General features: G+C 40.0%; 2 protein-coding genes and 1 long non-coding RNA gene across 3 annotated transcripts in view; 1 reads left to right on the forward strand and 2 right to left on the reverse strand.

Moving 5' to 3' along the window:
• The window catches only part of LOC113154305 (filamin-B), a 49,805-nt gene extending 37,283 nt beyond the window's left edge, over positions 1-12,522 (forward strand). The window contains exons 29-49 of the mRNA XM_026348413.1: positions 482-773; positions 953-1,106; positions 1,204-1,393; positions 1,501-1,748; positions 2,277-2,360; positions 2,846-2,951; positions 3,883-4,023; positions 4,139-4,267; positions 4,706-4,879; positions 4,984-5,142; positions 5,279-5,482; positions 5,642-5,794; positions 5,908-6,030; positions 6,966-7,232; positions 7,575-7,712; positions 7,801-7,916; positions 9,849-9,981; positions 10,134-10,310; positions 10,719-10,937; positions 11,331-11,540; positions 12,335-12,522. Of these exons, the coding sequence (XP_026204198.1) occupies positions 482-773; positions 953-1,106; positions 1,204-1,393; positions 1,501-1,748; positions 2,277-2,360; positions 2,846-2,951; positions 3,883-4,023; positions 4,139-4,267; positions 4,706-4,879; positions 4,984-5,142; positions 5,279-5,482; positions 5,642-5,794; positions 5,908-6,030; positions 6,966-7,232; positions 7,575-7,712; positions 7,801-7,916; positions 9,849-9,981; positions 10,134-10,310; positions 10,719-10,937; positions 11,331-11,540; positions 12,335-12,522 (3,605 nt within the window). The remainder of the gene's footprint in view (positions 1-481; positions 774-952; positions 1,107-1,203; positions 1,394-1,500; positions 1,749-2,276; positions 2,361-2,845; positions 2,952-3,882; positions 4,024-4,138; positions 4,268-4,705; positions 4,880-4,983; positions 5,143-5,278; positions 5,483-5,641; positions 5,795-5,907; positions 6,031-6,965; positions 7,233-7,574; positions 7,713-7,800; positions 7,917-9,848; positions 9,982-10,133; positions 10,311-10,718; positions 10,938-11,330; positions 11,541-12,334) is intronic.
• A 2,282-nt stretch (positions 12,523-14,804) lies between these two features.
• Positions 14,805-19,351, reverse strand: LOC113155104. The gene is made up of 3 exons (XR_003298103.1): positions 19,289-19,351; positions 17,441-17,620; positions 14,805-14,894 (listed from the first exon to the last, which is right to left on the reverse strand). It is a non-coding gene; the product is annotated as an uncharacterized LOC113155104 (long non-coding RNA).
• An 846-nt stretch (positions 19,352-20,197) lies between these two features.
• On the reverse strand, positions 20,198-22,152 carry LOC113155093 (nuclear factor 7, ovary-like). Its single transcript, XM_026349609.1, has one exon. It carries the CDS (start codon positions 21,932-21,934, stop codon positions 20,534-20,536), a length of 1,401 nt encoding a protein of 466 aa, XP_026205394.1. The 5' UTR covers positions 21,935-22,152; the 3' UTR covers positions 20,198-20,533.
• Positions 22,153-23,222: the final 1,070 nt, after the last annotated feature.

The following is a 23,222-nucleotide window of genomic DNA, read 5'->3' on the forward strand; positions in this document are numbered from 1 at the left end:
GTTTCCTTGTTCAACACCTTTCATAGACAGCTGTTGGTTTATGGCTGTGCTGTGAGAAGTGATCAGCTGCAGGTACAGAAAGCTCCGAGATCGTACAAACCAGATCTAACTTAAGTAAAACACTACAAAGATATAAGACAGAGAATCGCTGTAGCTTTAGTAGGGATAGCAGTGATCCACTATTAGTATTTGAACTGTATGTTATTGTGTAATCATTCAACCTACCATTTATTTTCTTCATTATTCTAGAAAGTATTTTTCCTTTAATGTCTGAAAATTGAGAATTTTCCATCTTTAAACACCTGAATTGACACCTGATATAGATTGTTTTCTCCAGCTATTACTTTAAAGGACAGAAAATCCTCAAACAGTATCTAGGACACGTTTGGTAGTGTTGGTTTAAAAAAGTAATTTCAACAATCATGAAGATCTGTTTTTTTTTTTTTTTAACCTTTGGTTTTGCACTGTAAACCATTTCTAGGAAGTCCATTTAAGGTCCCAGCGAAGGATGTGGTGGATTCCACTAAGGTCAAGGTGTCTGGTCCTGGTGTAGAGTCAGGGGTCAGGGCCAATATCCCACAGTCCTTTACTGTGGACTGCAGGAAGGCCGGCGTGGCCCCGCTGGCTGTGGCTGTCACAGGTCCTAAAGGCATCGCTGAGCCTGTGGAGGTGACGGACAACGGGGACGGGACTCACACAGTGTCCTACACTCCGACAGTGGAGGGACCGTACAATGTCGCTGTCAAGTATGCAGATGAGGATGTCCCCCGCAGGTACATAGCAGTACTGCAGTGTAGAACAACGTGACAGTTATATCCAAAGCCTAATTTCCCAATGTTGTTCCTCCATTAAAACAACAATAAAACACACAAAGTTAGGACAGAAAAGTTCACTGATAAATACATTCAGTTTTCTTATTTAGTATTTGTAACTGTGTCTTTGTTCTCGTCAGTCCCTTCAAGTTTAGGGTTCTGCCCACTCATGATGCCAGTAAAGTCCGAGCCAGCGGCCCCGGGCTGACCAGTGGGGTCCCCGCAAGCTTCCCTGTTGAGTTCAGCATTGATGCCAAAGACGCTGGCCAGGGCCAACTGAGCGTGCTCATTACGGTCAGTTAGACACACTCACTTATATTGACACACACAGATGAAAGAGGCACCATTCATGCCTGTTTTCCTTTCTTCTCTTCTCTCCTTCCACCTTCAGGACCAGGATGGTAAACCTAAGCAAGCCAGTATCTATGACAACGGTGACGGTACATACCAGGTCTCTTACATCCCTGATCGTACGGGTCGGTACACCATTGTCATAAAGTACGGCGGTGACGATATCCCTGCATCACCCTACAGAGTCCGTGCAACAGCAAGTGGAGATGCCAGCAAATGCACAGTTACTGGTTCGTCACCAGCAATAACCTGTCACAGATAAATAGACAAATAAGAACATGGAAGAAGTTCAAATTAATACAAATGTGGTACTTAAAATAAAATGTCCTCCTCACAGGTCCCGGTGTGGGTCCCACAGTGGCTATTGGTGAGGAGCTGGGCCTGGTGGTTAATGCGAAGGGTGCTGGGAAGGGGAAGGTGAGCTGTGTGGTGGTTCAGCCCGATGGCAGCGAGGTGGAGGCTGAGGTGCTGGAGAACGAAGATGGCACCTTCGACATCTTCTACACGGCACCAGCACCCGGGAACTACGTCATCTACGTCCGCTTTGGTGGAGAAAACATCCCACGTAGTCCCTTCAAAGTCATGGTAAGAGAGGGAAAAACTTAGTTTATTACAGTTTGTGCAACTGATTCAGTGTTTAAAGGCCCATGAGTGTGTTTTAATATTGTCTCCTTTAACTTTACTATATATTCTAAACAGTTTAATATTTTGCAATTGTCAGCTGGTTCTTGAAATTTTACTAACAACATTAAGAGAGATTGTTGGTTGCAGATTAACCATTAATCTCAGTTTTAGTGTTCAATGTATCAACTGTGCTTCCCATTTGTTTTCTTATCCCGTCTGATGCGGTTTCATAACCCAAAGTTTCTTTTGACTCACTCCACTAAATGAAACATCTTTTTACAGATTTAGAATTAAGATGGTGACAAATTAAATTCCCCATTTAATAGTTTTAGTTTCCAGTTCCTTACTGTATGTTGATGAATACATATAGTTTACTTCAAGTGGCAGTGTACAGTAGCTTATGAGCATGAATAAAATACTTTTTACAGTACTAAAAGGAAAATCAAACTGTGTGTGGCCAGATGTTAATCCTTACTGTCATCTCTTCAGGCTACTGATGAGGTACCACTAATTCAAGCGCAGACAACACAACAGGAAAAGGCTGCTCCCCCTGGAGCTGGCTTCCAGCCCTGGGTACTCCTAAACACACACGCACACGCACACACACACACACGCTGCTCCTCTGTTGCAGGTGAATGGCTGCTGGATAAAATCTAATCTCTCTCCATTCCTAAGTTTACTTGCTCAATCGCTTTGCTTCCCGCCCATGTCATCGCTTCTCTCTTTGCCTCAGCCAGTCGGATTACAACAAACTTCTGACATTACATAAAGGTGTTTTACTAGGGTGTTTGAGGATTTTTCTTTCCTCTCCAGAGGTGTTTCCATGGTGGTCTCGCTCTCATTCTGTCCCCCCTCCTCCTCGCTGTGGCTGCATCACAGAATCATCATCATCTTTTTTCCCTCCTTCCTGCACAGCTGCACTACACTTGCAGGGAAGCCCCTGTGAGGGCGGGGCTTGGATGCACACTTTTAATGCAGGTCGCTGAGAACGACAGGAAGTTGTTGTATTGTTGAATGGCACATTAAAGTCTGTGTCCATCTGCGTCTGTCTTCTCCAGGTGACATCAGACGGCTACAAACCAGTGGGCAGCAGTGTTAATGGAAGTGGCTTCAGACCGTTTGACATGGTGATACCTTTCTCCTTCAGGAAGGGAGAAATCACTGGTAAGACACAGATCAATACTCAGTGTGCATATTTATCTGCTAATTCATATTTTACAGGTGTGGAAAAAATGAACTAAAGCTTTAATTACCTGGATCTGTTAGGGCAGACAAGTATGTCTAGTACTTGGACAATGGACAACACACCTAGGCAGGTTGTAAGGGCCACTACCAGCACCAGAAGAAGCACAACTACAGGATAAGGAGACACAAAGTTAATAAAAGTTAAAAATAGAAGAAATAGCTGTACCGTAGCATCATACTAAGTCACTAGACTGTAATTCAACTGTTGGCAAGCAGCAGAAATACTTCCACTAATTTGCAGAACAGGCTGCAACAGTTCGATATTGTAGGCCATATTGTCACATGATAAAGGTTTTCATTAATGTACAAGTCAGGGCTGTTGAAAAGCTTGTTAATCAATCATGGTGGATTTTTAAGTCTGCTTTGGATCATTGTGCTGTTGTTCTCATCTTCTTTACTGGCGGCAGCCTGCCTACATAATTTGCTGATATTTAATAGAATCAATTTTTCTGTGTCTGCACAAAGTTTCTTTTGCCATTGGCTGCCACACAACCTCAAAGCAGAATATTTTCACCCCATGCTTAACAGATGGCAGAGTGTTTTCACCAAAGTGCTGCTCATCTTTCATAATTATGGCCAAAGAGCTCAATTTTAAGTTAATCTCTCTTCATTTCCAAAACCACTCTGGCTTACCCAGATGTTGCTTAGCATATGGCAGACACTGCACTTTTGTGATGGGGTTGTAAGTAAGCCTCTCTTTCTCCTGACCTTTGCATGTAGACCTGTTTGTGCTGGACAGTGAATAGAAACAAGCAGATTTGCCCCTGATGATCCATAACAAACACCCTGTATATTAAGCAGAAATCGATTAAGAAAAGTGTAAATGTTTATTTCTCTCTCTCTCTCTCAGGTGAGGTGCTCATGCCTTCAGGTAAATCAGCTCAGCCACTGATCACAGACAACTTGGATGGAACAGTCACAGTACAGTACTCACCCACTGAGGCCGGCCTGCATGAGATGCGCATAAAGTACAACGGCACACACATTCCAGGTGAGTGACACACGCAAACTAACACAGGTACATGAAATTATGACATCTGGTGTCCAGATGGAGAACTGCAGCTTGGCATTCTGCCTCATGGATGGTTGTTGATTGTGTGTTGCAGAGTCTCCTCTTCAGTTCTACGTGAACCACATCAGTAGTCCCAGTGTCACAGCCTACGGTCCTGGTCTGAGCTATGGCGTTGCCAACAAGCTGGCTACATTCACTGTCTACACTGAGGACGCCTCTGAAGGTATGAGGGGAGGGGGGTGGGGGCAGCTGGTAGTTTTTTCTGATAGTGAGCTGTCATGACAAAATCATCCATGCAGTAATTATCCAATGGAAGGCTTGTACCCATTTGTTTAGTTAAATCTAGGTGGTGACTTTTTGGGGCAGGCAGTGTATTAAAAAACAAGCAGGAAATTCTGGTCCTGCAGAAGCTGGAACATAGTAAATCTTTCAGCAATAAGAATAATTCTTAATCTTAACAGAAGTACAAAAATAGCAATAGATAACAGCAAAATCTGTGTTTTATAGTGGTGGTAGTATTTGCAGTGCTATTGCTTGTGGTACACAGATGACATTAACATTTTATTGTTAGCATAAAAGTAGCATCAGCAACAGATGAATTCATTTTTATTTATTTTTTTAATTAATGTTATCGTCTCACCAACTATGTATGTCTATCTAGGAGGTCTGGACTTGGCCATTGAGGGTCCATCTAAAGCAGAGATCAGCTGCGTGGACAACAAAGATGGGACGTGCAGCGTCAGCTACCTCCCCACTCTACCTGGAGACTACAACATCCTGGTCAAATACAATGGCGATCACATCGCCGGCAGCCCGTTCACTGCAAGAATCACTGGTCAGTCAACACGGACGAAAACAAATTAACAGACTCAACAAATAACAGCTGGGTTTTGCTACAGTTCCATGGTGTGGTCTCACCTCAGTGTGTTTGTGTTTCAGAGGACAAGCAGCGGCGATCTCAGGTCAAACTGGGCTCGGCAGCAGATTTCTCTCTGGACATCAATGAGACAGACCTCAGTCTGCTGACGGCCAGCATCAGGTCACCATCGGGACGTGACGAGCCCTGTCTGCTGAAGAGGATGCCCAACAACCATATTGGTAACATACACAATTTAAAATACATGTTTTAATGGTTAAAAATATAAATTAATTCATCTTCGCTGTCAATATTTTTAATTTTTTTCTTTCCACCCTCATTTCTCCCCCCTTCTACACTCTCTCCTTCCTGCCCCAGGTATCTCTTTTATCCCACGGGAGGTGGGTGAACACCTGGTCAGCATCCTAAAGAATGGCCGTCATGTCGTCAACAGTCCCATCACCATCATGGTTGTCCAGGCTGAGATTGGTGATGCCAGTCGGGTCAAAGCTCACGGCGATGGCCTCGTCCAGGGGACCACTTTTAACAACACAAGCTTCGTGGTCGACACACGGGAGGCTGGTCAGTATATTGAGCTTCAGCAGCCACAGTTATATTTGATGAAATTTTATTTTGATAGAATTACAAAGATTTGGGAACCAATTACTAAAAAGACGTATCCAGCTGTTATTACCCAGACAGTGTCAACTCACATAGCTGTACTCGTGTATTTATCTGCAGGTTATGGCGGTCTGGCTCTGTCCATCGAAGGTCCCAGTAAGGTGGACATCCAAACAGAGGACCTTGAGGATGGGACATGTGGAGTCACCTACTGTCCTACTGAACCTGGAAACTACATCGTCTCAATACGCTTTAATGAGGAACATGTTCCAGGTAAAGCCAACAGTTTTTCACAGCTTACACTTACGGGGGAAAAAATAGTGTAAACTGGAAAAGAAGGGACTTAATGAATCATAATGGAAAACATCTTGTGTGTTTGGCAACAGGAAGTCCGTTCACAGTGCAGGTCACCGGTGAGGGTCGTATCCGGGAGAGCATCACCCGACGACAGAAAGCGGCATCTGTTGCCAGCGTGGGGAGTGTTTGTGACCTCAGTTTAAAAATTCCAGGTAAACACACACAGATTCTTTTTTACCCCACTAATCTGATGTCAGTCACAGTGTCTACATGTCTGGACAGAGCAGGTTCAGACATCCTGCGTCTTGTGTAAATATTCTTCTTCACCTTCTCTTCTTTAATGTTCTGCTGTATCCTAAAAAACTTTCTTTTCTTCCCCATCTTCATTAGGTTCTTCTCCTTTTCCTTCTGACACTGTCTGAAATCACTCCTGTCTCCTCTTCTTTTACTCCTCTCTCTACCCTCCTCTTCCTTCAGTTAGTTGGTTCCTCCTGGTCTTGTCTCCTCAGCTCCTCTCTCACGCCACCTTCCGCTCCTACTGCTCCCTCTGGTGGTCTGGAAGATTTGGTGCTCGCAGAGTTTCTTCCTCTGCTGTTGTCCAGAACAAGAGCCTCTCTCCTCGTCATGTTCGCCTTATCTCTGGCCTGTCTGGTCTGACACTAACGGGTGGAGCCAGGGCAGCAAGGGGTATCTGGGTCGTTAATACCGGCAGCTCAGTAGGCAATGCTGGGGTAGAGGGTGCGTGTTAGCCCTGGGAAAATAAATTGGAGAGGTTGGCTATACAAAGTTTGCTACATAACATGTTTATTAAGTTGTTCTGTGAGAGTGTGAGATAGAGAATCCACCACAGCTGTTCAGCTTTACTTTATTTTAAAAAAAGAATGAAGAAGCCTTTTTTAATGTATTGAATACTAGACATGGAAAAATATATTGAAATTCAGTATATAACCTACCTTCTCTATTACTACTTGTTCCCAACCGGCTATTGTTTCATTTTTCTTCTTATTTTCATCTTATTCTTCATCTTTCACTAGTTCTTCAGCATTAACTACAGCTTTGTGATAAAAATGTTACAGGAAATTGTTAATATTCAGTTATGTAAATGAACACGAAAACAAAAAAAAAAAATCACTATCTCTTTTTGCAGCGATAGACCTGCAGGACATCACTGCTGAGGTCACCTCCCCATCTGGAACCAGTCAACCTGCTGAGCTGGTTGCTGTGGGAGACAACACCTACTGCGTGCGCTTCGTACCAAAAGAGATGGGTGTGCATAGTGTGAGCGTGAGGTACAGGGGTGTCCACGTACCAGGCAGCCCCTTCCAGTTCACTGTGGGGCCACTGGGAGAGGGTGGGGCTGCCAAAGTGAGAGCAGGAGGTCCAGGACTGGAGGGAGCACTGGCAGGAGAGCCAGGTACACATATGCACAATAGGAGACAGTTACAAGGCTGACCTATATTGATACCAAAAAGTTAGATTAATCTCATGGTCACATTCTGGGCACATCAACAGTCTTCTTGGTGGTTACATTTCTGCATTATTAGCGAATTGACTTAAATATTTTGCTGTTACCATTTAAACTGTAGCACTTTAGTAAAATTTAAAAAAAATGCATTTTGAATAAATTAATCATAATACACCACTGTCTTCTACTTGATATTGCATACTATCCTTCTGCAGCTGCAGAGAAGGCCTGGACTGATGTTTGTAGATTTGCAGTTATTATTTATATTACCTATATTTTCTCTCTCACCAGCTGAGTTCAGTATCTGGACGAGAGAAGCAGGAGCTGGTGGTCTGTCCATCGCTGTGGAGGGACCTAGCAGGGCGGAGATCTCCTTTGATGACAGAAAAGATGGATCTTGTGGCGTCTCATACATCGCTCAGGAGCCTGGTATAGAAAAAACACACAGTTTACATGTTGGCTGCACATTAATGCATCTCTGTCATTCTGAGTTACATTCTCGCATCCTCTTCTCCAGGTGACTATGAAATTTCAGTGAAGTTTAATGACCAGCATATACCTGACAGCCCCTACCTGGTTCCTGTTGTTGCTCCGGTGAACGATGCCCGCCGCCTCACTGTTACCGGCCTTCAGGTGAGGCATGAGGAGACACCTCCACACAGCCCTCACTTGCTAAAGGGCTCTGGGGCACAGTTGCATAAAAATTTGATGAGTAGGGAGAGATTTTATTTTCATACGGACAAGAAGAAGGATATGAGGGTTCTGAACTGGTTTGAGTTTTTATCCAAATGCACACCGTTTCTCTATTTACATATTGGTCGAATTTGTAGTGAGTAATCACTGTAGCACCAATGCATATTTAGATGCTGCTGCCTAAAACAAAATTGTCCCGACTGTACTATTTTGAAACATCAGTGAGTCTGACGGTCTGCAACAGACTTGACACTTTTAGATTCTTCTAAATTAAACAGATATTGAACAGTGGTCTCAGCACCAGCCGTAAGTAGCTCATATCAGTGGAACCCTTGCAGTTGTACAGGCAGGTTCAAGAATTGAAGTTTATTATTTTTTTTATGCAACTGGCTTCAGGATGTGACCACAGTCAGGCAAAGAGGCTGTTTCTGTGTGAATTTGACAGTTTAGCACAACACAAATGCTAAAGGATAGAAAAGTGTAGTGTTAACAGAGCAGTACTCCATGAGGGAAACCGGGGTTCGAATCCCGGCTGTGGCCTACCTTCAGTATGGTTCCTTTATCCCTTTGGATAAGCATCTGCCAAATGACTAAATGTAAAGGAAACATAGGGTCAGAGATGGAAATGGTTTAAGCAAAAATGGCTCCATCAAATATTTAGGACACGTTGAACTACAGTGACTAAATGACATGTAAATGACATTACAATTTTAATTACTCCAAATTATGTCTTTTAATTTTTTTGGTCACCCAAAGCTCAAAGGTTTTAAAATTTTGAATTACATTTCACAGAAAAGCGTCATATGCTCAGATTTAAGAAAAGATAATTATCAGCATTTTTTTAAACTAAATTCTGAATCAGTTATTAAATTTGTTAAAGATCACATCAGTTCATGTACAGAATAATTATTTAGACTCTACAATTAATATTTTCCTTTTTAGACACTCAATCATGTTTCTGTTATGACAAAATGTCAAATTAACACAGTCATTCTTCAAATAGACAGTTCAGAATGAATATAATGTGTGTGTGGTCAGTAAATATTACCTCCCTCCACCATTTTGCCTGGCTCTGGTCATCCCTTTTTTTATCTAGTGTGGAACTGCTGGTGTTTCTCTTGTGTTTCATTTAAAGGCTTTTAACACCATCTTCATCATCAGCATCATCAGCTCCTGGCTGTATAGCTACAGTAGACAGAAAAGGGCCACAGCAGACTTCCTGCTGTCCTGTTTATTTTGTCTGGAATCTGCAGTTTTAGGTCTTGAACAGATTAAGTACAGCTGTGTTTGTATGTCCTAAGAATATTGCATTTGTGTTTATAGGATAGAATAGTATATACTGTGAGATGCAAGTTTGGAATTTGGCCAAAAGACTTTTTACTTACATATAATAATATGTGTGGCTGGCCGCTTAATGACAAGAACTGCTTTATGCCATAATTGGATTTGCAGGATTTCTGCATCAGTCTGATAAAGTATGTTGATTTGTTTTTTTTCTAGATATTTAATTCGACTTACTGACCAAAAAACATCCTAAGTTTCAATTTAGTGTATCACTATGGATATAATACAAAGCATAGAACATATACCATTAAGGTAAATTTAAAATGAAATGCTGGTTATACTGTAATTATAAAAACTAGAACAGTGTTAGACTGTAGAGAAGTGTCAACCCTCCTTTTTTACACTGTGGCTGCTTCTGTCTGCTGGAGCTGCACCAACAGGAGCTCAGGTAAGAGTAGGAAACAGTCAAGACAATATCCAGAGAAATGGAGGAAACTGAATACAGAATAGAACAGTAGAAACCTCCTAATTTTAAGTGATTTGTGTTACCGTATTTTCTGCCTTGTTGAACTGTACATCTTCGGACAGGAATCTGGTCTGAAGGTGAATCACCCAGCATCCTTTGCAGTGCGTCTAAATGGTGCTCAGGGCAAGATGGAGGCAAAAGTCCATAGCCCCTCTGGAGCTCTGGAGGAGTGTGTTGTCACAGAGTTGGAGAAAGGTTTGTGTTTATTCAGATTTTTAAAGCGACATGTAGCAACTCGATTTAAAAACAAAAAGCCACAGAGTCGCTGTCTGAATTCTCTCTGTCTGTTAAGAAGAATGGTCTCTTCTGACAGTGTTCGTAACAAATTTATCTGCTCTGTCCACCAGACAAATACGCAATCAGATTCATCCCCAGGGAAAACGGTGTCCATACCATTGATGTCAAGTTCAACGGCTCTCATATCCCAGGAAGTCCTTTCCAGGTCAGAGTTGGGGAGCCAGGACAGACCGGAGATGCCAGTCTAGTCTCAGCATACGGAGCTGGACTGGAGAGAGGCACAACAGGTGGGTTACCTGCCTGCATGTTTAACTCTGTGTGCCACAAATAATAATTTAAAACATACTAAAATAATACATTTAAAATGTTGCACCAACAAAATACCAATTGAATAATAAAATTCAGTTTACACTCATGGCATGAAGGCAACAAGTAAATGTTTAGTATTTTTGGTTTAAAATAAGAGTTAATGAGCAATTAATACTTAATTAACTTTATTTAGTCTCAAATAGATTTCCACATTTGTGTACATCAATAACATTAAATGGTTATATTAATTTATTTTATATTTATTTTATTTTTGATTGCTCTATTATTTGACTGTGGTGTCAGAAATCCACCAGCTTTAACCAAAGTGATTTTTAAATCTGCTTTGGTGAACACTCTGAACACAAAAATTGTTTCTTATCTTGCAGGTACCCAGTCAGAGTTCATCATTAACAACACTAAAGCAGGCCCTGGTGCCTTGGCTGTGACCATTGAGGGTCCATCCAAGGTGAAGATGGACTGCCAGGAGGTCCCAGAAGGCTACAAGGTGCAGTACACTCCCATGGCACCTGGAAACTACATGATCAGCATCAAATATGGAGGACCCAACCACATCACTGGCAGTCCCTACAAGGCTAAAGTCACAGGTGAGTGTCACATTTATTTTTGTATAATGTCAAATCAAACTTGCATTTAATTGCTTCTTTTTTTTTTTTTTAACCTTATCTATTTTTTTCCAGTAAATGCAAGTTGCTGAAAGCTGTTTACATGTATTTTGTCCGCTTCGCTGTATCAGTATTTTTAGTTAACACTACCTACAGGAAAGAAAACAACAAAGCTTAAATGCAATACATCACTGGAGGGGAATGGTAGCAGAGCACTAACTGAAGTAGAGACCCATAAGGCAAATTTCAGAGCAGCCCCTATTTTTGGATGGCAACTTCTTATTAATTTTGTTAGATTTTTCTCTTGCTCTGCAAAGATTTTCAAAGCTAACACAATGAGTTTAATAAAAAAATGATTTTACCTGTTTCTGTCAGGTCCTCGACTGGTGAATGTTACCAATGCCAGTGAGACGTCGACCCTGACCGTGGATCCAGTTGTACGTGCAGCCAGCAGTAGTTTCAGCCAGAGCGCTATGCCCAGGCTGGGCGACTCCGACGCCAGCAAGGTGCTGAGCCGAGGACCTGGCCTTAGCAAGGCCTTTGTGGGCCAGATGAGCAGCTTCTCAGTCGACTGCAGCAAGGCCGGTAAGAAAGAGTTCTGCAAACACAATCTGCGTTTTGACTAACTCATAACATGTTTTTTGTTAAGGAAGCGATTTCCCTCAATTTCATTAGGATTGGCTAATTTATAGGATAAATGACAAATAATTCTCAAACAAAACTAAATTGATCATCTGTTTCACTGAACCTATTCAGCTGAGGTAAATAGTGCAAGCACAAACAAAGCTACACTTCAGAAGCTAAAGGAAAATTATAATCAACAGTTTAGAGTCAAACACCTAATTTGATCTAGTTTTTGAATCCACACTGAAGGGAAGGTAGCATTGGCCTGCCGAGATCTTGTGCACCCCGTGGAAATACACTATTAGACAATTATTATTTTTTTGGAAAATAAAAATAAGGGTTATTAACAAGATTATGTAGCATTATATTTCTCAAACATGTTGGTGTTGGTAATAAAATTAGCTAATCAGATATTTCCGTTCCAATACCAAGACAATATTTTCTGCTTTTAGGAATATTAATAATTTTTACAACAATTTAATCACAGGATTAACCACTCAAGAACACCAAATCTGACTAGGCATTTGATGCCAATATTCAGTACAGTTTTTGATATTCTCGAGGAAATCAGTTCCCATTTTTCAAAACATTTCCAGGCCTATTTACAACTACTGTAAAACAAGGTAGACACATTAAGCTACGAATTGAACAGAATTACACCATCACAACAGGAATGACGATTAAAACTATAAAAAATATCCTGTAACAATTACAACGCTGATGTTTGAATATTTCACTTACTTTTGTCTTCCCAGGCAAGAACATGCTCATGGTGGGTGTGCACGGTCCTCAGGTTCCCTGTGAGGAGGTCATGGTCAAACATTTGGGCAACCTACAGTACAACGTCAGCTACTTGCTGAAGGAGCGGGGCAACTATATCCTGGTGGTCAAGTGGGGTGATGACCACATCCCAGGCTCCCCCTTCCAAGTCATGGTCCCATGAAGCAATACAAACAAGTCCATATACACTATTTTGCATCCCTGTATGAATTAAAGTGGAGACAGTAGTTGCACTGCAAATAACTAATTAACAAAGTCAATTGAACTAGTTGCTGAACAAAGCTTTGATTGCTAACTTTGTTTCCAGATCAGATGTTTCAGGGATTTTCCTGCCCTGACACATCTTGTTAACTTGCTGCCAAACTGCACTGCAATAAGGAAGAATGTCAGATATTTAAATCTGTGATTTTAAAAGTTGAAGTAAAAAGAAATTAAACATGTCTGTGAACAGAGACTGGTACTCTACTAGGTGAATGCTTTTCCTGTAGTAAATCAGGGGGACAAACTGGTAGGTATAATCTGGCCTTAAACAGGATCTGTAAGGAAATCACCTTATTAGGAAAGAGAAATCTGTCGACAAATTATGAAATGGTAAAATCTGCACTTCACAGGTTTTGTATACTTTATTGATAAATAAAGATTGCTGGTTTTATATAAGATATTTATCTCCACATTTCTAGAGTGTTAAACTAGATTGGGAAAAGGTTTGGATTGAGATGAGTGGAGCCAACATTTAAATGCCAATGTTTAGATAATAACTGGAATTACACTACACAGCCTAATCCTTCAGGTTACACTTTTCCAGAGCCCAAATAAAAATGTGACATATTTAACATCGGTGAGGTCTGTGAGATTCATCAATAGTTTTATGGTGAAACACTCATCAAAATGACCAGCTGATATTTTGAGTCCTGTCCAAGTTTCTCTGCCTTACCAGCTGCCATGTTTGGTTTATTGTTAGTATCTTTAAAGTGTGGATGAAGAAGTGCCAAACTGTAAACTACTGATGTTTCTTTTTCTTTAACATTGGCTCCCAAAATCCCATAGATAATAGTGATAGTTATTTAGTGTTCCCATAACAAATCAATGACTAATGAAGCTGCCTTCACACTTTTGTTTCCTGCACAACACAACTTGGTTATGTGTTAAGTTTGGGGTTCTTTGCCGTTCTTTTTTTTCCCAGATGAATTTTCACACAAACAAGCCTGACTTAATTTTGAGGCTCATTTCTGAAGTTCTGATCTGCTTCACAGTATAAACAGTTCAAATCATCAGTCATCCTCTGTATTTCTCTACCAGTGATTACTCTTTGAAGTGAAAGCACCATCGGACACAATCAACTGCTGCATAAACAAAGTCGGTCTGAGCATAAAAAATGATGTCAGATTTTTGTTTTGTGTAAATTCTGTAGAAACCTAGATAGATCTGTCTTTGTCGCCAGATTTAGTGTTTGTTTTTTGTTTTTTTATGGGGGCAAAAGAAACATTTTGTATTTGGGAATGGGTGTTTTAATGTAAAACTAAACACTGCAATGATGTACATTTGATAATTAAATTCAACTGGAAATAAGAAGATTGACTTCAGTCTTTTATTGTCTGGATTTCATGTCTTTCAATCAAAAAAGTTTAGCTTTAAAATCAGGTCTGTGATCAAGTTTCATGATGATTTTAATTGCTAAAGAACAATGAAGATATACGTATGCATGGCTGTATATTTCTGTTTTGGTTTTTTTTTAAATTGAGATAATGTATCTGATCCCTAGACATTTTAGGATTTCCCAGACATAAGTGTCTCCACAACCGAACAAAAGTTGCCTGATACTCAGAAACGTCCATGATACATACAGTGCATCCAGAAAGCATTCACAGCACTTCACTTTTTCCAAATGTTTGTTACAGCCTTAGTATTCCAAAATGAATTAAATTCACTATTTTTATTGAAATTCTAGAAAAAATAAATTATAACAAAGTGAAAGAGGTTTGTTTAAAATCTTAGCAAATTTATAGAAAAAATAAAAATAAATTCAGTCTTTGCCATGACACTCAAAACTGTCTGGATGGAAGCTGGCACCACTCACTACCTGTCCAATAACATCCCTACAGTAAAGAGTGAACATCTCTGGAGAGATCTGAAAATGGCTGTGTACTGACAGTCAAACCTGATGAAGCTTGAGAGGTACTGCAAAGAAGAATGGGAGAAACTGGCCAAAAATAGGTGCCAAGCATCATATTTAAAAAGACTTTAGGCTGTCATTGGTGCTAAAGGTGATTCAACAAGATATTAAGCAAAAGCTTCATGTGACTTTTTTAAAAATAAATTAGCAAACATTTCACACAAACTTTTTTCATGTTGTCATTATGAGATATTTTGTAGTATGTTGAAGAAAATATTATTTTAATTCATTTTTGGAATAAGGCTGTAACATAACAATCAGAAAATGGCTTACCAATCAGAAAAGAATCTCTCCTATCCAGTCTGCCATGACATCAAGGTCCAGTCATTCTGTTATGCAGCCATAGTTTCTGTAAAGCCTGTCTGAAGAGATGCACAGAAAAACAAGCATGAGAGTGTGAAGTTTGTGATCAAATGTATCCACAAAATGATTCACTAGTTAGTTCTTTGGTAAAGAACTCGAGTGAGGCATTTTTTATTGGAATAAGATCAGAGAGGTTTAGCAGGATCTCTGCAGCCTGCAAACGCCAACTCTTCAACTCTAAAAACGCACACTGCCCACAGTTATTTGCATCCAAACAAACTATTAAACTGTTAACAATCTGTTAAATAAACTACTTTCATAAATTTAACAAATATAAACTATATACTTATTCCTACTCTGACTTATTAAATTGTAAAATTGGTCAATTTATTACAAATTATGAATACCATAGTTTTATAAAATTGTGTACAAACATTGTATATTATTTATTATAGTTATTATTATTTGGTGACATAATAAATACATGCATTAAGTTATACTTTTATTTTATTCTTTGATAACAAAATTAAATTTTACTGTCAAAATCATGATAAAAATCCTCAAAATCTGATACTAACACTACTGGACCAGCACCACGAAGCACACACTATAACTCAAATTCTTTTGAAGTTATATCTATAATACAATGTTTGTTTCCCAATACTGCCTATTTGTAATCTTAAAAAAAAAACAATAAGAGCAACAGAATAAAAATGTCCGGTTATTTACATAACCACGATTCTCTGAGTAGCGTGAGTGTCTCACATTGGGAACGCCTTCATGGTTGACACCATGCTCAGTCATTTAAAACACTCACCTCCTTCTCACTACACATGAGCAAGGAGGGTGGTCTGGTGAGACATTCACTCATGCTAATCAGAGAACCACGCTTATGTAAATTAAGTTCTCCTTCATAGCATTCATTTTGTGTCTCACATTGGGAATAATACTGACTCTTGGGTTGCTTGGCAGATGTTATCTGAGACCAGATGTCACTTACTGATCCTTACTGAGATGTACCAACACTAAGAACCGAATGAGCTGGTGGGGGAGTTCTAACATCAAGTTTGAAGAACCTGACAAAGGTATGGAGAGAGGCCCAACTCGCCGCAGCGCAGATCTCCTGAATGGAGACATCCCTAAAAAGGGCCAATGATGTGGAGAGGCCCCTGGTAGAGTGAGCCCTCAGTCCCTGTGGTGCCTGCAGTCCCTTAGAGCTATAAGCAAAAGCAATAGCTGCCACTATCCAGTGAGAGAGCTGCTGTTTTGACACAGGCTTTCCCAGGTCGTTCTAAACCCATGAAACAAAAAGCTGGTCACTTCTCCTACAGTTTTCTATTCTATCTATGTAGATGTGCAAGGCTGCAACTGGGCATAGGATATGCAACCCTTGATGCCCATCAGATGAGAATGGTGGGGGATAGAAGGATACAAGGTCAACTGAAGGACATGAGCCCAACACAACAGGCATGAAAGCCAGATTAGGTTGTAAGGTCACCCTCATGTTCCCAGAAGAGAACTTTGTACCACCTGTTCTAGTGGTTCAAAGTGGTGAATCAACAGAGCATCCAAAACAATGGAAAGGTTCCATGCCTGTTGTCTAGACAGGAACCTTGTGGTGCAGGCTCCTGATGAAGCGACCGACCAGGAAAATAGTAGGGCAGAGCTGCCCGGGATCCCAGTATAGGAGTCGAGTTATCTCTGCCTGCCAATGTTTTGACGGCTAGTAGGGAGATATAAGAATCACTGATAAGCCCTCTTTCTGTACTTTGGTGAGGGTTGGGGACATCAAAGCTATAGGAGAGAATGCATACAAGACCCTTCGGCCACTGGTGATGCAGGGTATCCACCCCCCCTCTGGAGGATCATCTTGGTTGTGAAGTGAAAAATACAGAGGTCACTGTGTTCTTCCTTGTTGAGAGGCCACCCAGCGCTGTACTCCCTTTATGTACAAACAGCCCATTAGCCCAACATCCTGAACTTGTGCTTGTGCTGTCATACATAGAGTCACAGCTCCCTCTTGTGGTATAGGAGCGCAGTATAACTCGCTCTGAATTTCCCATACACGAGACAAAAGGGCCACTCTAGCTGAGAAATGTGTCACCCAATTGTTTTGCAACAATGACTGTGTTTATGTTTCTGTGTTATTAACTGCACCCTCTGCACCCTGGCTGCAACAAATTGAATTCTGTGAAACAGTGAAAAATGCTTTTGAGACATGTTTAAGGACCACAGCGGCCTTTCTCCTGCTGAACCGCGTCTCTGCTTCTCTTTCCTGGGCGCCAGACCGGGTTAAACACTCTGTCATCCAGAGGTAACAGAACTAAATTATGAACATGGTAACATGCTAGGTAACTGAGACTTGTGAGTATCCACCCCCTGGACAGCTCTCAGGCCAGGCGTTTCTTTCTTCTTACCACCTGAGTGGGGTGGGAGGGAATTGTGTTGGTTCAGTCCTTCCTGAGAGGAAGGCTTTCTCTATCAAGGACCTTTTGGAGTCGGCACACTTGGCGGAGCCTGGGGAACGACTTAGGCAAACTGGGTCTTAAGCTGTCTGGAGATTCTAAAGGTGGAGAGCGGATGTGCTACAGTCTGAGCAAATTACTTTGTTGAATTTTTTTTCTCCTCACGCCTCTTTTGCAAAGAGGTGACAGCAGCCCCAAAGTTGGATGTTATGGGAGTGTCTGGGAGGTCCTTCTCCTGTTTGATTGACAGGGTGGTGAGATTCAATCATCAAGCCCTCTCCAGCAGCGCCTCCTGATGGATGATCCAGAACTGGCAGAGTCTGTTCACAGGAAGGGACAACAACAATCTGGATTTAGGAGGATGGAGATTCTAAAAAGATAAATACTGATTTTGGTTGCTACCATAATTCTCCAATGTTGTCTTTTTGAACAAGAAACCCAAATGGATCAAAGTTCATCTGGACTGGGACAACAGAAAGCCATTCTCTGATCCTGACCAAACATCTTTACACACACCTTCACTGACAGGTTGTTAGTAAAACACAGGTTATGAATGTGGCTCATTACAGGATGATGGCGATGAGAACACAGAGGTGTGTGACCATTTCTGAATGTAATGTTGAAAGGATTTTTCAATCAGTGGAGAATTGGATGTGTTAATCAAAAGTGGTTAATATGCATATTTCTATTATACAAACAGCTGTAACCACTGCTGTCTGCTTATAATTTCCATAAAATCCCTATCTAAATGGTTGATTATTTCTGACTGATGTTTATTCTTTCAAATCTAATTTTACTTATGTTTTCCCAAATTACAGATTAGCCTCAATCATACTAAGAAACAACCTAAGTTGCTTCTTCATCAACAGTATTTAAAATATTTTTTTACAAAAACCTATTTCTATATTCATATCACACAAATTCATATTATATTGTTTTTTTTTTGTGTGTGGTAATATTCAACAGAGGTTATCCTCAAAGTTGCTACAACATAGTCCTGGGACAATAATGGAGCCTCCACTTGCAAGCTGTAGGAGATCTTATGAGATGCAGAACAGTATTATACTAATTATTTGAGATTTTTCTTAACTCCATAACCCCAAACAGTGAACTTATGGAATGAAATAAGAGGCACTAAAGTAGTGTTATTATAATAAGGTGGTACCTTCCAACATCAAAGAAATAAATAAAAAACAAACAAACAAACAAAAATAATAATAAGCACATGTAGATGTAGAACATCATTTGTAGAGTTCACCAAATTTAGGCACTGGTGCTGGTCAGGTTTTATCACACACAGACCCTATGGGGCAAATTAAGCTGCCTGGAAAGTCAGGGTTCCACATACATAGACTCAAAATGATGCAAAATGACAATAGAGACTTAAAATGACCACAGAGAAACATATTACCATGACTAAGAAGCACAAACCAGTCATAAATATATTCAAACGAATCTAAATTCATAGGATCTAACTAAGACGTAGAAAATTAATTGGCGGATTGACAGTAATTAATTAACTGTATTCAGAGAGACACATTTCTAACTATTACCGTCTTGTAAATTAAATGTAAGATTGTAAAAGGCCACTTTCAATACCTGCAGATAACCTGATATAACATTAACATGTTAAATGGCATTACTTAAAACATCTGCATACAGGGTTTACAGACAAAAAGTCAGCGGCAGTGAGGGAAGAGCTCCAATTCACTCGTAGTAAAATAAACAGGAAGTTAATGAAGGCTAACACCTGTGGCCTCACCTGTGCAGACGTTTCAGTTTAGCTAACGCTAAGCTAAAGCTAGCTAAACGTTAGCGCTACTCATCGACAAACTGGTTTAAAACTGCTAGTGAAGACGTCACACCTCAACACAAACCCACAGAAAACAAAAACAAACTGTATATATATAAAAACCCTCAACTCCGAAGCGTTAATATCCAGAATAATATCACTTAAAGCTAATTAAACGCGACTCTACTTAACTCACCTGCTCAACGGCAAGAAACGTTTCCGATCACGCGCGCTCACGAGTGGAAGCCGCGTGCACGCGCACCCAGGTGTCAAATTTACCAGTTTTGTCTAAAAATAAAATAATTTAATAAAAATAAGACAGGTGAGAAATATAATCTGTAAAATAGAAGGTGGCACAATTTAGATTTTATGATCTTTTAAAAGCGAATTTACTGTTGAAATTTACCACAAAAAGTCATGTAGTAAAAAATGAAACGTTATGCTGAGGAAAAATAAATATACAAAACAAACAAAATCCTCTATAGTGTTAAGGTAAATAAATAAGGTAAAAAATAATGTAAATATATAAATACATAATGTAATTATTTTCAAAATATTTTAATATGTGGTCATTTCTGTTTCTTTAAAAATATCCTAATGTTTTAATCAAGGAAAAAGCTGAATGGATAATCATTCCACACAGTAGTACATTTTCATAGTAAAAATAATTAATTAGCATATTTTATCTTTTAGTTAGGTTGGATCAATTATAGTCATCGTATCTCATATAGAATATGATGTATTATATTATATTAGTTTCTGTAGTAACTCAAACAGATACTACAAATTTAAAATTGTGTTTGCACCTTGATGGATGAACACATATAATATATAATATATGTTACCAATAAATATATATATATATTTATACTTGATGATAATGCAGTAATTATTCACAAAAATATTATTATATAGAGAAAACTATTATTTTGGACTTTCTAGTACCTTAGTACCTTTTTTTTACATGACAGTAAACACATCACTGCTGAAAACCGTCCCCAACAGATGAAACAACAAATACTAAAAACTACAGCAAAGCAACAAATTTACTCTAAGACCACTGTAGAATTAAATAAATACACTCTATCAGCATTTATGGTGACTGTTTAATTTATTCAGTTTTACATGTCCCATCATTTTTGTAAGTAAGTGAGGCTAAATTCATGTATACAGGAAAAAAAACTCAATCAGCAACACAGCCTGTGTAAGTTAAGTAAATCACATAATTATAATCTCTCAACAAATATCAATAATAAGCGATTTAGCCAAAATAAATGATAGGATTGATGGTATAATGTTAAATTTTAAAACAAAATCAGAATCTCTAAGATAGTATCGTGTCTATTAAGATATTAAGGGGATGAAAATCTGATCACTCAAGTTTTTAGTTTGCTCCATTCACACAAAGCAGAGACAGTTTGATCATTTCATTAGTTACCATTTACCTAAACGACCACCAACTCTTGTGCTGCACTTTGTTTTCTGTACATTCGTTCACAGGTAATATCTTCAGGGGGAGTTCATTTTCAGTGCTGAAGTACGGAAACAGCTTCTCAGTGAAAGTGTGTGTGAAGGTGTGTATGTGTGTGTTAGTATCAGGATCAGAGAATGTCAGTTTTCCTCTGGTCCAATCCAGATGAACCCGGATCCTCTGGAGTTTCTTCACTGTGAGAACAGTGGCTGGATGTGGTGCGAAACGTGCTGTGTATTCACCATTATAGAACAGTATTCTCCACAGTCCAGACTGTCTGTCTCCTTTCGCCTGCACAGACTCTGCTGCTACACCAACTCTCCAGTGTGTGTTGTCTCCAACCTCGACGTCCCAGCTGTGCGTCCCTGAGTTAAAGCCCTCAGAGCCCAGGACAGTGTGTAGGTCTAATCTCTCAGTGTTGTCAGGACGGTCTCGCCTGGTTCCACGTCTCACACTGGTCAGATCTTCAGACAGGATGAGTTCTGAATCAGCAGTGTTTGGATCCAGAATCACAGGACTGTAACGGACCATCTCCTTCATCTTGTTCCAGATGTTGAAGGTCAGGTTACCCAGATGTTTAACCTCATCTATCAGAGCTCCTGAGAGCAGCTGTGGATCATCCAGTGGGAGGCGCTGTTGGACTCTTTCCACTGCAGCTTTGTATTTCTGCAGGAATGAGACGTCTTCAGCTCTCAGCTCCTCCTCTGTGACTCTGACTGTTTCTGAAAGAGCTGATATCTCTCTGCTCAGAGCCTCAATCTTCTCCTTCATCTCTTTACTCTTCTGCTCCTCTTCCTCCCTCAGAGCACTGATCCTGGCCTCCTCTTCCTCTTGTAGAAACTGGTGAAGCTTCTTAAACTGCTCCTTAATCTGCTTCTCTGTGTGTTGGGTCTGGACTTTAATGTGTTCTGCTGTCTGAGTCCAGTTTCCTTTAACCTGTTTAAAGAGCTTCAGTTTCTCTTGTAAAGGCTTCAGGGTTTTCTTCAGCTCCTCTCTTTGATCTTGTGCAGCTGTAGCCACAGGTTTGAACCTGTGGTCAGCATGTCTCTTTGAATCCCTGCACACAAGACACACCGGTTCCTGATGGTCCAGACAGAAGAGTTTGAGTTTCTCTGAGTGCAGACTGCAGAGAGAGCAATGAGTTTTTTCCAGCAAGAAGTCCTCACACAGTTTTGTTAACACCAAACTAACTGGTGGCTCGTTTAGTAAAGTATGTTCCTTACAAACCGGACACTGCTGTAGCCGTTTGTCTCTCCACCATCTTGTCAGACAGTCTTTGCAGAAGCTGTGGCTGCACGACAGGACGACAGGAGTTTTAAAAATCTCAAGGCAAACAGGACAGGAAAGATCCTCCTCTCTCTTGGAAGCCATTTTCCCTCTGAGTAAATATTAAGACAGTTCACGGTAACAGAGCTCGAAAGTACTTCCTGTCTCAGATCAGATTTTCCCAAACGTTTCCCCACTTTTCATGCTCATATATTCCAGGTCTCTCTTATTGCTGTTCTCCTGTGAAAGCAGTGACTTTGCTCTGAGGGTAAATCACAGCGTCCCTTCACATACTGTGTGCCGCCTGTACTTCATGTACTTTGAGTTTGAAAGGGTGGAGCTTTGCATTGCACTTACAGTTTATTGCCCAGGTATTCACGGAAATATGCAGGTTACAGGTATGAGTCACAGTTAGAAGTTGGACAAGTTCAACAGCTTACTGTTAATGCTGACGTTCTTATCAGCACAGCTATATGAGTCCAAACCAACTACCAAAAACCTTTACACAGGTGGTAGAAATACACAGTAAATAACCGTGTTGGTTATTTCCCTAAGAGAGTACTGCACTTCAAATAGGTTTTCAAATTCTTTACTCAAGTGTATTTTAAACACTATTAAATGTGGTTCAGTTGGTAACATGAACATGTACTCTGGCCCAGATTTTGACTTTCGAAGCTAATTATCTAAAAACATAAATATAGTTATTTTACTAGCTAAGACCAATCAGCAGACACAAATATCCAACCTACTAAAAACAGTGTAAAGGAGCAGACACATGAGAGTTTGTGTGAGTTCACTACAGCACCACATTATTTTACTTTGAATGAATAAGCAAATAAAAATGGAAATTAATTAACATTAGCTCGTGTTTTACATCTGGTCCTTTGTGTCTCTCAGCAACGTATCCACTGAAACATGTTTGGGTGAAATTCATTTGATATATTCTTTGGATTTTCAGATTTAAACTTGTGTCCCTGCTAACTTGACCTGAACTACAGTCACGACTTAAGGTCCATTCAATTCATCAATCTTTATCACTGCAGATATTAACATGAAAAACAGTCTAAACAAGTAATTAAGTATTTTACAGCTCAGTTATTACCCATGTGTGCTTGGTATAGTACGACATATGCATGAAACTGGGACAGTTTACAGCTCTTTTTCATGGTTATTCTACAGAAATGACACACAAAAACAAAAAAATAAAGTTACACACTGATATTTGATTACTGCATAAATTCACAGTGACATCTTTTCAATCAGCTTCTGCAGTGTCCCAACATTTATTACCGTCCAGAGTTGCTCATTTTTCATCTGTTTTATTTTTTTTGCCCATGCCACCAGAGAAAAAAAAATCCATTGACAGAATAACCTGGTCATTCAGTATATTTAA

This window comes from Anabas testudineus, chromosome 5, assembly GCF_900324465.2.
Source record: "Anabas testudineus chromosome 5, fAnaTes1.2, whole genome shotgun sequence".
NCBI lineage: Eukaryota > Metazoa > Chordata > Actinopteri > Anabantiformes > Anabantidae > Anabas > Anabas testudineus.

What these genes read in the sequence shown, in the direction of transcription:
- LOC113155093 (XM_026349609.1), bottom strand. Translation starts at nt 21,934, where the DNA reads ATGGCTTCCAAGAGAGAGGAGGATCTTTCCTGTCCTGTTTGCCTTGAG.